At 40.9% G+C, this 15,043-nt stretch overlaps 2 protein-coding genes across 3 annotated transcripts; one reads left to right on the forward strand and one right to left on the reverse strand.

Moving 5' to 3' along the window:
- Positions 1 to 54: 54 nt before the first annotated feature.
- On the reverse strand, positions 55 to 8,601 carry LOC125573509 (adhesive plaque matrix protein 2-like). 2 transcript variants are annotated; one of them, XM_048733976.1, is made up of 9 exons: positions 8,500 to 8,601; positions 7,081 to 7,154; positions 5,243 to 5,347; positions 4,510 to 4,623; positions 3,599 to 3,709; positions 3,099 to 3,209; positions 2,869 to 2,979; positions 1,854 to 1,961; positions 55 to 1,134 (listed from the first exon to the last, which is right to left on the reverse strand). In XM_048733976.1, the coding sequence occupies exons 2-9, from the start codon at positions 7,151 to 7,153 to the stop codon at positions 587 to 589; spliced, it is 1,281 nt and encodes a 426-aa protein (XP_048589933.1). In that variant the 5' UTR covers position 7,154; positions 8,500 to 8,601; the 3' UTR covers positions 55 to 586. The 2 variants fall into 2 exon arrangements, with proteins under 2 accessions (XP_048589933.1, XP_048589932.1); XM_048733975.1 differs by lacking the exon at positions 8,500 to 8,601 and having other exon boundaries at positions 7,081 to 7,617.
- Positions 8,148 to 15,012, forward strand: LOC5505461. Its single transcript, XM_048733974.1, has 9 exons — positions 8,148 to 8,355; positions 8,965 to 9,909; positions 10,667 to 10,783; positions 11,513 to 11,623; positions 13,245 to 13,355; positions 13,564 to 13,677; positions 13,786 to 13,809; positions 14,110 to 14,228; positions 14,850 to 15,012. Exons 1-9 carry the CDS (start codon positions 8,148 to 8,150, stop codon positions 14,904 to 14,906), a joined length of 1,806 nt encoding a protein of 601 aa, XP_048589931.1. The 3' UTR covers positions 14,907 to 15,012.
- The last annotated feature ends 31 nt before the right edge of the window (positions 15,013 to 15,043 follow it).

Raw genomic sequence — 15,043 nt, forward strand, 5'->3', positions numbered from 1 at the left:
CGGGCGGGCGGTATATTCTTAGATTACGTGATAACATCAAAGTTAAACATAATTCTTGAAAACCTTTTCAGAATCAAGTGCTTTTATTAGACTCTTTTGTAACTGTGTATCTTACAAACAGTTATTTTAAGAATTGGATCTTAGAAGTATTAAAGATAAATACACAGTGAAGCTAAAATGAATTACTTCATAGGAAGGGCGTTGCGAGTTGTGTCGGACCACCATCCCAAGATCCGTCATAGAGACATTTTCCATAATCACCCCACGCCCCTTTCTTAGATCTTTTTTCGAGAAAAAGCTCTCCTGTCTTTCTTGCTTGTTCCATTGTGTCGAGGTAAAAAAAATACAGGAGCAGTGAAAAAATAATCCTCAAAATCAAACACAATTAAGGAAGCTTTTTTTAAATATTGTGATCATTAAATTATTCGAACTACAAGAGCCATCGGATTGTTGAAAGACACTTTTACTTAGACTTCTACGAGTGATACAATAAGTACAACATTTTGCATTCTGTTTTAATTTTTTTCACGCTTGACTGTTTTGGCACAAACTTGCTTTTTTTTTCAAGCAAATTATTTTGAACATATTACATTTTTTTCAAAGCCTTAGCAACACGGGATTTGATAACAGCCTTTTTATCATGATTCTTAATGGCCTTAGCAACATAATTCGCGTTAGCAACCTCAGTTTTGATTTCCTTTCCTGACGCCTTAGCAACAAGTGTTTTTTCTAGGACCTTAGTAACAGATGTGTTATTTACAGCCTTAGCAACTGGGCCCTTGATAGAGGTCCTAGCAACTGAACCTTTCTTTTGAGTTTTATTGACTGTTACATTCTTCGCGGATTTTGTAATTTTCCCAAATTTGGTCACTTTATGTCTTTTGTCATCGTCGCCATCCGCATCATAATCATCATCATTGTAATGGAACTTGTCATCATTGTCATCATGATGCGAGTGATCATCGTCGTCATCATCGTCATCTGACACCTTGTTACGCTTGCGATGTTTCTCGCACAGGATGCCGGTATATCCACGAGGGCACACACACGCGAACCCGTACCTACTGTTAGTGAAGGTGTTGTCCACGCACGTGCCCCCATTCATACAGATGCTTGTGCCGCAAGGACTGTGCTCTAAAAGTACACACACGAAATAGTGAAAAAAAAGGTAGAAAGAAGGTGCGCGAATGCAAGCCGAGCCCAAATGTCCGAAAACAAAACATAAACCTATTTATGAGAGTCGTTAGAATTGGCTACTGCTGTCTATAAGGGAATAGCTAGTGTGTGTACACTACTTCCGTGTTACCTTACGGAGGCATAGGCCTAGTTCGTACGCCGTTCTTTTCATGAGCCGTTCCTAATGTAGATGCATGCAAACATGCGATTGATGTTTCATCTTCATTTACATGCATTTACATTAGGAATGGCACATGGAAAGAACGGCGTATGAACTAGGCCTAGTAGGAGTCATGCATACATGCAGACTAACAAAACATGCTTTGTAGAATCTTTTTAAAATTCTTGCCATTGAGTTTTTTCTCTTAACAATCAATCAGCATGCAAAATTCACAGCTTGATTGACACGACTATCAGTTTGATTGACACGAGCTATAATTAGGGGGATTTCTTCGTGATCTGATTTGCACTCAAATATTTCTTGGCCTCGCTGATTGACTAGAGAAGCTCATGTCAATCAGTCCGTCTCTCGCATCCTCATTGTCTGTACAAGCTGTAAGCAGCCATGCTGTAACATGCAGGGCTTGGCATTCATGCAGGCATGCATTCAAGTGCGCATGCTCTACATACCTGGATGCCAGATACCGCTCTCTGTTGCCATGGCTACCACATCATACCTTCACAGTGTTTCCCAGAATACCCCCTGGCGCACTGACACGAGTGCTGGGTCCCGAATCTTGAGCACAGTCCCCCGTTTAAACACGGGTTTGGTTGGCAGGCAGTGACTGTGGAGACATAAGTGGCAGATAAGCTATAAAGTCCAGTTTTAGTCTTGTAGTAGACTGTAGAGGGGATATCATGTCCGCCTTGTATCATAGAGGCCTTCTGTGATCCGACTTGCATTGCACTTGTATTTTGGCTTTTTTAAATATGTTAGAATGTTTCAAAAAAGTATCATCTATAAATTATTTAAAGCTTTAGGTAAAAAGAAATAAACCGTTTTCGTAGAACTGATTTACTTTATCGTTGATTTTAAAGTGATTTAGTTTCTTCTTAAATGCATATATCATTTTCAGTAAAAGATTCGCCTCCCATTGTCCCAGAAGTAGCACTATATTAGCAAGACATGATTCATCATGTGCGATGACAATAACCCATAATGTATTTCACATCTTAAACACAGGCAGCCCCTCGTGATGCATTAAAGGAATAATTTTTAACAGCTGTGTCAACCTTTTTTCGTTTGTTAAAGCTAGATTTCGAAGCTTTATGATTTTTTCAATAGGAACCGGGTCTTTATGTGATTGTTAATTCACTTCTTCCGTTTAATAAGGGACTAGGAGATCACGTGACTGTTTGGGTGGCAAACTAGCGCGCGCTCAGGCTTTTAGCGGTAAAATAACAGCAAGAAAAAGCAAATTATTCAGCGCTTAGGAAAAAAGCCAGAATTTTTTTTCCAGAAATAAAGAAATTTTTTAGATTTTTTTATTCGTCGTTCTCTGGTGTGACGGGCGCAGTCATTGCTGATTTTTTTGTTTGTTTATTTTGTTTTGAATTTGCCACCCAGAAAGGTCACGTGATCTCTTAGTGCAAGTGCCCTATTAGTTCTTCTCCTCTATCATGAAAACCTTGGCCAAGGGTACATGATCTCTACCCTTACCCTATCAAACATTCCTATCTAACACCGCCTACCTTCGCATCTGTTTCCAAAGTAACCAAACGGACATTTGCACTTGAAACCGGTAGCCGTATCATGGCAGCTCCCTCCGTTGACGCAACGAGCCGCTGTGCATTCGCTAACAACTGCAAGAAATTTTTTAATTTGATGTATGTAAAGGTACCCTCTTTATACATTCATGGAGCCCTATAAAATGTTTCAAATTATACATTTTCAGAAGCAGTTATTAATGATAAGCTGTTACCTTCACACGTTTTCCCGCGGTACATTTTCGGACAGTTACAAACAAAGTCGCCATTCTGCTCGAAGCACGTGCCAGAGTTCTTGCAGGGATTGGGATCACACTGGTTTAAGTCTGATGAGATATTTACACAAAGGTTTTACATGTATGTCAAGAAAGGTTGCATACTATCTATCTGTCGTAACCTGCACTGTATCATGGGTAGCGTGTTAATGATAAAATCTCCATCTTGAAGCCTATTTTGACGTCTGGGGCAGAAAATATTGATTATTTTCTGAAGTTGGAATTGTATTTTATTACGGATATTTGCGCATCCGTCGAAATTAAGTACTGCGGCTTTAGTACCCCCAACGCACTGGTTTTCAAATCTGCTAAATTTTCGTCTCTAATTAGACTTTCTAAGGCAGACCAACTTATGTAAAGGTTCTCTTGGTCCTCTTACTTGAGAAACGAAGCCAATGTATTGCACAACTCTGTAAATCACATGACATGACAGCACTGACCTTCGCAGTCCTTTCCTCGGAAGCCCTCTCGGCACAGACACGTGTAGCCCTCCTCAGTTTCACTGCATTCGCCGCCATTGCGGCACGGGCTAGGGTGACACTTACTAGGCTCTACAGGCAAGAAACAGTCAAAGTTCTAATAAATTAAAGAACCAATATAGGGCCCCCGAATGGTCCCCCGAAATTTCGATGTGCTCGCAGTTTTCGGCTAATGCTCGCATGCTCGCGCAATTTTTTGTGTCGCGTAAATATTTTGTCTCGCATAAAAACTGGGTGCTCGCCAAAGACCATTAGGGGTCCTCAATATGTTCTTGTCGTTGTAAATGACTATTTACTAAGCACCAAGAGAATTATTGTTTAAATCGATGCTTCCCGAGTACTAAGCTAAAACAGGGAAAAAACCGTGATTGGAAGTTTATTTTTAGATTTCAGATGAGTGGCGTATGGTACCCGCTGGAATTCCATCAGTACTATTTCGAATAACAAAGTATGTGCAGGGTCAAAACAGTCAAATATTGCAATATTTGAAAATGTAGTATACCAATGGATCTCCTTATATGGAAGTTGTCCAGGAATCTGGGAAAAATGTTTGGTAAAACACGGTAATAGGAAAGATTTACCATATAACATGACAACGTTCGGATAAACACTTATGCCTAGTGCAACTAGCAACTTAACGACATGGGCGCGCGCACTATGTTTAGCTTGACATAACGACATGGACATAGTGACACAAAATAAAAAAAACTTGTTTTTTCTCTTATGTCGTTATGTCCATGTCGTTATGTCGGAGATAAGAGTGCGTGCGCTGTAGCTGGTGTGCACTAGGCATAAGGGCTTCTATGGGGCTCTAGTGTTGATATACTCAGCGTTGCGTACGACAATAAGGGCTGGATAGTAACACGACTCACCTTCGCAATTGTCTCCGCGAAAGCCTACTGCGCATGTGCACAAGTGTCGCCCCTGGGCTTCCTCTGTGCAAGTCCCACCGTTCTTGCACGTGTCAGGATCACACTCCTTGCGAGCTGTTGGGAATAACCAAGAGCAAATATTATGGAAAGGAGGACATGACGGAAAAACATTACATTACGCTTCAAATAAGCCCATTTCTAATAAGGCAGAAAATTTCAAATCAAATGCGACTTTTTTCATTGATGCGACCTTTGTTTAGTGTCATTTGAGCTTTTCGTCCCTGGGCCCATACATAGCGATAGGATAATCAAGGAAAAAATATCTAAAAAGCCAAAATCCCGTGCATTTTGTCTCACGTAATTTGTGTTTTGAAAATCAGTCCGTAATACAAGGAACCGATGGCCACTGTAAGAAATTGTGTCTTCTTTCTCTATCTAGAATTGCGTATTTTCAAGGTTTTTCCGTCATCTCTGAAAGGAGACGATGCTACTTGTGGTGGTGATGTTTGTGATGGTAATCTTACATGCAAAACAATATTTCCTGTTATACTTTTATGTCAAAATTCAACACTCTTCAATTAAACCCCTCCAACTCTCAAAGGCTTTTTAATCACTGATGTTTCTTGAAAATCGTTCCTCCAAGGGTTTCTTGGAAATCATTCCTCGCCTTCGCAGTTTTTTTTTCCTATTAACTCTGGTGCTATCCTACTTTTTCTTGAAAATCATTTCTCACCTTCGCAGTGTTTTCCTATAAATCCTGGTGCGCAGCTGCAGTAGTACCCATGCCTCTTGCGGATGCACCTGCTGTCATGACGACACGGGCTGTTGGCACAAGGGCCTGCGGAGGAAATTACTAGCGATCATGTTCTCGTCTACGTGCAAGCCGTAGGCTACAAAGCTAGGAAAACTAAGCCACCGTCAATAGATCGTCTTGCAACGAACAAAGGGCGTCGCGAATTTCAACGATTAAGTTAAAATATAGGTGGATTATTATGTATTCAGGGCACTGTATCTATTTCTTGGAAGTTATTTAAATCTGACATGACGGGTATTCCTTGGTGTTACGGGGAGCTTTGTTTTTGGTGCTCAAGGCCTTTGTACTCTATTCTATTGTCTCGTTCTAAGTTCTTTGTTTTTGGTGCTGGTGCTCCGTATCACCAAGAAACTACCGACATGACACACCATTTGCTTGTTTTCGTACATTTTTATACGTAATTAATTTAAAGACATATTCTTCAAGGTCATTCTTGCTGGTGCTTTAGGGAGGGAAGATAATTGACACCCAGATCAGGTAAATATATATTAGGATATAAGTTCTCTTTTACACTACATTTTTAGTATCATACAATATTACACCATATTTAAGCTATTCATAATTTGAATGCCAAAAAAGCCAAATAAACTTGCATGCTCAATGGAAGCCCTCTAAACTATTCATGTTGTGGACTTGGGAGACATTTGCACGTGCAGAGACATTTCGTAAGGGAATAACAGCAAATATGCAGCGAACTTATTTCCAGATTGCGTTATCAGCTTGCTACATAACAATAGAGAAATGTCTCCCAGGTCCATAACATGAATAATTAGGGGGTTCCATTGATCATGCAAGTTTTTTTGCTCGGGAAGAGAACTGGTTCGGGATAGGGACAGAACTTGGTGGGAAACTGTATTGTAGGGTCCCCTAAGCTCCACTAAAACGAGGAAGCACGGAATTGCTTATTTGTCGATTTTTAAGAGAAGACATTGAATTTTCAAGAGGATTCGAAAATAATAATTGTACGAATTCGATCTTTGGTCATGTCTAATCGAAATAATCTGTATGTCTGTCCTTTGTGTATATATGAAGACAACCACTAAGCTTTCGTTTGCTGAAAACAACAAAAAGGTGTATCTACTATCTTTAAAAAAAATTGAAGGATAACGCAATGTTGCCCGAAGCAATGATAGAAAATGAAGTTTGCGGACAAAAAAATGGATGGTCAGTTTAGACTTGCCACCATGATCCCCATCATGCCTAAGTATAGTTATGTCTCGTCGGAAATTTAAAAAAAAAAGCATCGGTTATTTTCGAAAATGCATTGGAAAGAAAATACCGGTCTGTTCATATGTTAAATAACTTTAAATCGCCTATCAAATTCGGATGATTAAATATTATCATCCGAAAACATGAATGAAATCGGACGAGATTTGAGATTACTAGACGTCAATTTTATAATGGGTAAAATAAAAAAAAATGCTATAAAGAATTACTAACGAGCCTTCTTAAAACAGTCTCACCACTACAGTGAATTATTGTCAAGAAACTTTGTCATCAATTTGAGATTGTTTGTCCCAGGTGACGCCCTGTTTGTCACCAGTTTGTAAGGCCTCCCATTTGATTGAATTGAACTAACCTTCATCTCAACACTTAACCTATGTGCTTTCAAAACAATCAATAACATTGATATTGTTGAGTGTAGAGCCGTGCTGCTATCTTCATGATTAAGTACGTTTCAGGGCTTCTTTAAATGGTAAAAACAAATATCAAGTGGACACTATTATCAATTTCTGGTAGCTATTTTCACTACCTACCGTCTTCGTCTCCTGGTCTTTCTATCTGTTCATCATTGAACTGCTGCTGTAGGTATGGAACCCCTCCGTACATCCTGGGGATAAATTGGCGCTTGCTTAGAAACCCTGCATCTTCTTTACTCTTTACTCTTTCATTTGCGTCAGCATTCTGGGGCTTTCTTTGTGATATGTAATCTATCGTATTTCTTGATGAAAGTGGATGGTGTCTCGTCGTTTTGCGTACCTCCAGCGAGTTATTGTGGGAGTCTTTTTGGCTTGAAACTCCAAGTGATTGGAAAAGAACAATCGTGACAAAGAAAAAACTTTGCATCTTCTTGTTGATGTGTTTGTATATTTGCCCTCAGACTGACTATTTTACCATGACAAATTTTGAACACGGAAAAAAAATCAGTAAAAAATAAACTTGTAGTTTGACCTTTACTTGTAGTGTCGATTCGCATGGATAAAATCGGTGGCAAATCATTTCACCTAATAAAAGATTAATCACTATTAAAGAAACACAAAACATAGTGTTTTCACCAGTGGTGCTACTAGAACGAAATAGTGGCATTGCTTGCACCAGTCGGGAAAGAGAATGCAACGGAACTTTTGCAGAATGAAGGATCCTAATCAAAATTGATTTGATTGACGGGTTGGATAAATTTACAAGTGACCTATTTTCATGTACTTGAGCAGCTAAGAGAAGTTTCATTTTTAGGAAAACATTATTATTGCCATTCACATTAATTAATTTCTTGATTCAGTAAATTAAAATAGATAAATTAGAATCATGTTGAATCATTTTTAAGGTCAGTGTGGGGTTTTAAATTTTCTGAACGCTTTAGAATTGTTATAGTTACTAAAGGGGCACGGTGACATCTTGTTTCGTCGACATTAATATTAGACAACAAACCACTTATCTGCCAATGATGACATAATCGCGCAAAACCATTTTTTTGTCTTTTTGGTTATGGCGGAACAAATAACCTCAAGACATTTTCTCGTTTTCAAAAATTCGCTTTAGAAATCATGACTTGAACTGATTCGAGTCTTTGCTTACTAGAAGGAGGAATTCTTGCCTATGTAGGATGAGACTAATGTCACCTAAGATACGTATCATCTTCTACGTGGCAGTACTCTTGCCGTTGGTGTGTGCAAAGTCAAAGCCTGCGCTTAAACCAAAGGACCTGTCTCCGGATGATTTAAAAAACGTGTTTTTTAGCAACCCTAATAATGGTCACAATGGGAAACACAGGAAACATTTACCCGTGACGAAGAAGATATTCGCCTCAACAGGTAATAAACAATGGGAAACCAGCAAGATGGCTAAAGAAATTAACCCTACTGATGGCTGGGTAACGAAATGCCGAGGTCTCGAATGCATCAGCACGGTCTCCGGCGACTCCTCGGAGAGTTTTCTTACAAAAGCATTAAACATACTTGACAAATACTCGCCAGATTATTCCTCGCCGACGACCAAACGAACCGACATCGGTAGTATGACTCTTGCACGACTACTTGCGACGTCGAAAGTCGTTGAAGATTCTGCCGATAAAAGAAAGGTTATTAAATTACCGACTCCACCCGCGCCGCACGACAGGACAACAAAACGAACATCGATACATCATACGAACTTCACAACGGTCGTGAACTTTCCACCGACGCGAAAACACAAGAAAAACACAACACAACTGAACCATTCTAAACCTGACAAGGGCTCAATCGTTGAACGATTACTTGACCGGACAAAGTTTGTTGACATCAGTCCGACGAAACGAGTTGTAATCAAGGGCGGGTCAAAGGGATTATTTAAAACACCCAATTACAAAAAGCAGAGCTTTCCATTTTATGGAGATTATAGAGGGTTTGGTGAGGGTTGGAATAATGCATTGTATCTTGGACCAGGAACACGCCGAGAGCACTATAATGGAATGGACCCGTACGGCAATGGCGGGCACTATCACGTGATGGACCCCTCCTATGGAACCAAATCAGGGGCAGTGCACTTCATGGGACCCAAATACGGGCATTTCCACGGCATCGGGGGCCACATTGGTGGAAGACATTTTCCGATGGGCGAGCATCACCAGTGGGGGACAGGGCAGCACCTACATGTTATGGATCCATCATATGGTGGAATGGGCCCTGATAGTATGGTCCATTTTCCAATGGCAGTCCCTCCGGGCTCTATCGCTCACGTAAATCACGTCCCAGCACCCATTAATATGGGAGTGAATTTAGGCGGACCTGGGTTTCATCTGGAGAGCCCTGTGGAAGGATTCTCCCCACCCGATATGGTCCCAATGCCGGGTCCACCAAGGCCCGTTCCAATCCCTTTTCCGGTACCAGTGAACCACCCCCCTCGGGTCGAGCACGTCCCCTTTCCAGTCCCTGTGGAGGGACCTCCCAGAATCCATCCCGTCATTGTTCCTTTCCATACTCCCCCACGTGTTGAGCACGTGCCATTCCCCATACCAGTCCACTCCCCGCCACAAATCGAAAAAGTGCCGATACCTTTTCCATACCCCGTGCCCTCCCCCCCTCAGATAAAGCCCATGCCCTACCCGGTCCCAGTCCCCGTGCGTCAGCCACCGATGATCCAGAGGTTCTACTACCCCGTCCCAGTCTCTAGACCGGGTCAGATTCATCACATCCCTTACCCTATCTACATTCGGGGCCCTGCTGAAGTCAGACATGTCCCTTACCCTGTCCCTATACGTTCCCCTCCTGAGCAAGTCCCGGTTCCCGTCCCCTCCCCTCCTGAGATCTTTTTTCAGCGCGTCCCGTACCCTGTACCGGTGCCAAGCGTAGAAAGAGTACACACTCACTCACGTCACTTTTACTTCCCAGGTAACTAATCGAACCTTTCTTAACTGTTAACTTAAAAGGAAGCATATGTATAAATTACACTCTTCTTTTATAAGAACGTCTAAATTTCAGTTGAGGCTGGCCTGTACTTATTTTGGGGACATTTTAAGGCTGAATATGTTCTTAACGATGTTCTTAAATTTTTATGTATATAAGAATATAACACCCAATTAATTATTTGGAAGAGAATTGCACTAATGATCAATACCAATAATAAGGTTGTTACTACAATTTTTTTGTTATTACATTTTCAGGACTAAAAAAATAAAAAAATAATCTGCTATCTGAGCCTCGGCATGTTCTTAAAATTAGGTGGAATCTCAGGCTGGACGTTCTTATAAAAATGGTTTTTATAAAAAAAAGTGTAGTCTGATGATATTGTTGAAAACTCATTATCAACATCTCAATATCTCCTAATCCAAGTGATTACGGGTCGTCTTAAAAGTAGGAGCCTCCTGTCAACATAAGGAATGGAACGGGAGCAGTGATCGTTAAACTGAAAATTTGGGGGCTGAAAATAATTTTGGAATTGTATTTGATGTTAATTTGATTGTATCAGAGCATGCTCCGAGAGTAAATGTAATAGTTTTTTATTCTCAAAATGCTAAAAAAAAATAGGTAAAATCTTCATTCGTTATTCTCGATTTGATCTTAAGCCTTGCTCCGTGATTGCGTTTGGGACTATTTAGTGATTAAATCATGTATTGTTTTAAATGTTGCTGTTTTTTTTATTTTTTAGCAAAGACAAGCGGTCAATGTAATGTCAATCCGTGTATCAATGGCGGGTCTTGTACCGCTATGATAGACACATACAGATGCCACTGCCCTCCTGGATACCACGGCACACACTGCGAAGGTTTGTACAAAGATGGATACCTTTATTTACACATTCTGCAGGGGCGGATCCAGGAGCTCCGAAAAGGGAGGGGGGCGAGGGTTTCAGGGAGGGGGCGGATTTACTGTTCTTGCGCGTATTTCCTTTTACTTTTGTTATTTTTAAGCCAAATATCTGAAGATAAGGGGGAGGCAGAGCCCGCTCTGCCCACCACTAAATCCGCCCCTGTTCTAAGTATAGCAATATAAGGCTGCTTTCGAGCTTTTAAAAGAGCAAGTAGCCTGCATATTAACAAGCCCTCGACAAGGCCTCTAGGACATGCTTAAAGAATGCCGATCAGCCACTTCCTATTCCTTGTATTGAATACAATACAAGAAACTACTTCTAAGCTTATTAGTCATTTTGTTGTTGTTGCTTTTTATTTTTGCTTTAAAATAAAAAAATATATATATTTCAAGGGAAGAAAAACTCAATATTACAATCCATGATTTCACTTTGATGTCTGATCACTATTTTTTGTTAAAGAGCATCAGCCAAATAAAAAAAAATAAAATGCGTTGTGTGCTTTATTCGGAAGCATTGATTTGGTGGCTTGATTAGCATTGTGAAAATATCGCACTTTGTCAACAAGTATTTATTGTCTATGAGCTCCATGCTCCTTGATTAGCATTGTGAAATTATCCCACTTTGTCGACAAGTATTTATTGTCTATGAGCCCCTTGCGGTCTTTGTGCATCTTTTTACTTTTAGAGCAGAGTTTGTGCCACGTGAATCCCTGTAAAAACTTCGGGGTGTGTTCTGAAGTGGAGAAGGACTACGAATGCTCCTGCCAGAGAGGATACAAAGGAAAGAACTGCGAACGTGAGTGTGCATTACAGCACGTCCAAGAAACACAACTAGCCCCCATTCCCAAAACACGTTAAAATGGCATATTTCGTCGTTGGAATATGTTCTGATGCCGAAAATATCAATTTTAAAAGTTCCTGGGAAAAAAATCATTTCCTTTTTCCCAGGAGGGACCATTCCTTTTTCTTCCCAGCCAGCAGTGGTTATGCATTTTATTGCCCGTTATAACCGATCGGGACGATTTTTTTTCAATCATCCCTTCCAGCGCCCCCAAAAATATTTCCAGCACAACTAGTTCGACTCCACAAATTTGCCAGCAGAACCATTCGGGACGATATTTTCCCAGGAACTGAGGGGTCTAACATATCTTTCCAGCCAGCAAAAAAACGGGCTGCGGAACAGATATTTGGCGGAACAGATCCGTTTTGTGCCCTTTCACTTCAAGGACAGAGGAGGAGGGGAGAGGGAGGGGGGTTTTCTGAGGGGTCCTCACCCTGCTCATGTAATGAGATGAGTTCGACTCCGGTGGACCCCTTCGTTTGTAGTTAAGAAGACAATTTTATGTCACTTTTATGTGTATTTAAAAAAAGGTTTCTTGATGGATCAAGTTACCTATTACCAGAACCAAGGTTGCCAATTTTAGTGAATTACTTTTCTTGACACGTCTGGGAATAGCGCGTAGTCAATCATACCACCGTGACCGATCAATTCTCTTGCTGTGTGCAGTCAAATGGTTTATGACGCGACAGTAAAATCACATTAAAGTCATCGATTTGTTTAGACCGTTGATTGACTACACGCTATTTCCAAATGAGACAAGGAATTCGCAGTCGCGCAACAACGAATTCGGCTATAAATAAAGCTTTTGTCTTTTACTTTCATCATCTTCATTCTTGCTGTAACCAATTTTTTTTTTGCTTACCTACAGAACAAAGCCAGTCTTAAATAGGGCAAAATACGGGAGGGGAATAATATGAATCTTTTGTCTTATTCTTTCAGCATCATCTTCATTTTTTCTGGAACCCATTTTTTGTCTGCTTATCTAGTACAGAACATGGCTGGTCTTAAATAGGGCAAAATACGGGAGGGGAATAGTATAAAGCTTTAGTCTTATTCTTTCAGAATCATCTTCATTTTTGCTGTAACCAATTTTTTTTGGGGCTTATCTAGTACAGAACATGGCCAGTCTTAAATAGGGCAAAATACGGGAGGGGAATAATATGAATCTTTTGCCTTATTCTTTCAGCATCATCTTCATTTTTTCTGGAACCCATTTTTTGTCTGCTTATCTAGTACAGAACATGGCTGGTCTTAAATAGGGCAAAATACGGGAGGGGAATAGTATAAAGCTTTTGTCTTATTCTTTCAGAATCATCTTCATTTTTGCTGTAACCAATTTTTTTGGGGGCTTATCTAGTGCAGAACATGGCCAGTCTTAAATAGGGCAAAATACGGGAGGGGCAAAATACGGGAGGGACAAATTACGGGAGGGGTAAAATACGGGAGGGGCAAAATACGGGAGGGAAAAATACGGGAGGGGCAAATTACGGAGGAGATTGTTGCTTTCTGAAATGTTTACCTCTTCTCAGCAATCTCCTTTTATAACATAAGATATATATGATCGTGCTTCTGGTAGATTCCGACCCGTGCTACCCCTCCCCCTGTAAAAATGCTGGCACGTGCGTGGAAGTGGGCGACTCTTACCAGTGTTCGTGTCACGTGGGTTGGATTGGAAAGGACTGTGGCAGTAAGTACCACGTGTACTGTAAAATATGAAATTACACAGGAAAGCTAATCTATGAATTCAATAGAATTGTACTTCGCATAGGCGCTCGGTTCTACTAATAGAGAATTTAACAGAGAGAAAACCTTACCCGCTACACCTACACCAGATCTCTAATGAGCTTATCCCTCTTTTTATCAGATGTTGCAGAGCCTTTATATTTGTCTTTCAGCGGAGTCGAAATGTCTTCCTATCAACCCCTGCCAAAACGGAGGGACGTGTTCTGAGAGCCTGGGCACTTATCGGTGTAACTGCATGAGTGGCTGGCAGGGGCTCAGCTGTGAGGGTAAGTAACGGTCCCTGTCGTGATTGACACTCATGAATCTTTTCGAGTCTCGCTTTTGTATTTTTTTACAAAGCGTACGTAATTCTTTACTTTCTTGTTTTATTGTAGTTTCAGCTCCAGATACAAGCGCAGGTATTTAAACAGCATTTAAAATCCTTCGAACTATGAAAAAAGAAAATAATACATCGAGTTCAAGTCGAATTCGAGTTCTTACTTTCATATCTTGGTCTTTTGGCCCTAGGAATTTTGCTATGACAAAATGGCAGCTGACTAACATATAAAAGAAAACGGACAAATTTAGTCCAACTTTGTTTCATAATGGCTTTATTATCCTCTTTATCGGACTTGAATTGGGCATTGAAAAGCCTCGCTTTCTAGCGATAGAAGGGTTATCTTCGCTGCTGTTGATTAGAAACCTGTTTGTAACTGCAGTTGGCTGTGGTTCCTGTCATCCTAACGCATATTGTATGATGGACAAATGTGTATGTAACCCTGGTTACATCGGCGATGGCATCACGTGTGACGTAACAGGTCACGAAGACGAGAAAAGGGTTGGTTAACACTGATTTGGTTAACATCTGATTTTTTTAGATTTAAAGAAAAAGCCAGTTGGGGGGTGATCCCCCCCAATTATCCAATTATCATCTCCCTTGTATCGTCCCCCCCCCCTCATTTTCCGTCACGGCCCTGGGTAACGTGCGCGCGCACCCCTCTTGGCCCCTAAAACGAATTCCTTATTAAAGGATCTTCAGATACTATCCTTTTTCAATGATACCTACGATTGGGACAATCCCCCCCTACCCCGGCAATTAGGGTGATTTAGATCCACGACGCCGGCAAGAAGACGCCGCATCGCGCACGTTCGATTGCGCGCGCACGCTTTTCTAGCCGGCGTCGCGTCCTGTTCAGGACGGCATTTCATGGTTTTTTACGTCGTCTTCAAGATGGGACGCCGGCAAAAATTTGCGTGCGCGCGCAATCGAACGTGCGCGAGGCGGCGTCCTCTTGCCGGCGTCGTGGATTTAAATCACCCTATTTTTTTTGAACGCGCCTGTTGTTATACCGCGCTCTTCAATTGTACCCTTTGTACCCCCTACACCCCCTGTACTTATATTGAGGCTTCCTAAAAATTGGTGTCGGTCATATGCTAAATTTTCATGTATTACGTTTAGGTTCTACACCGCGGATTTATGAAGAATAAAAAAAGCAAGATGACAAAAGTGCATTAAAAGAGCAGGACTCGGAAAGTCGGAAAGAGGAACAGGATTGAGTATCAACACAAAGAAAATGTACGACTTGCAAATTTAGTGGTGGTAAAGACATCAAAGTCTCTAATCATTTCGCTTGTTCATAATCTAGCGATGGT

The sequence above is a fragment of the Nematostella vectensis genome, chromosome 11, assembly GCF_932526225.1.
Source record: "Nematostella vectensis chromosome 11, jaNemVect1.1, whole genome shotgun sequence".
NCBI classification, from domain to species: Eukaryota; Metazoa; Cnidaria; class Anthozoa; order Actiniaria; family Edwardsiidae; genus Nematostella; species Nematostella vectensis.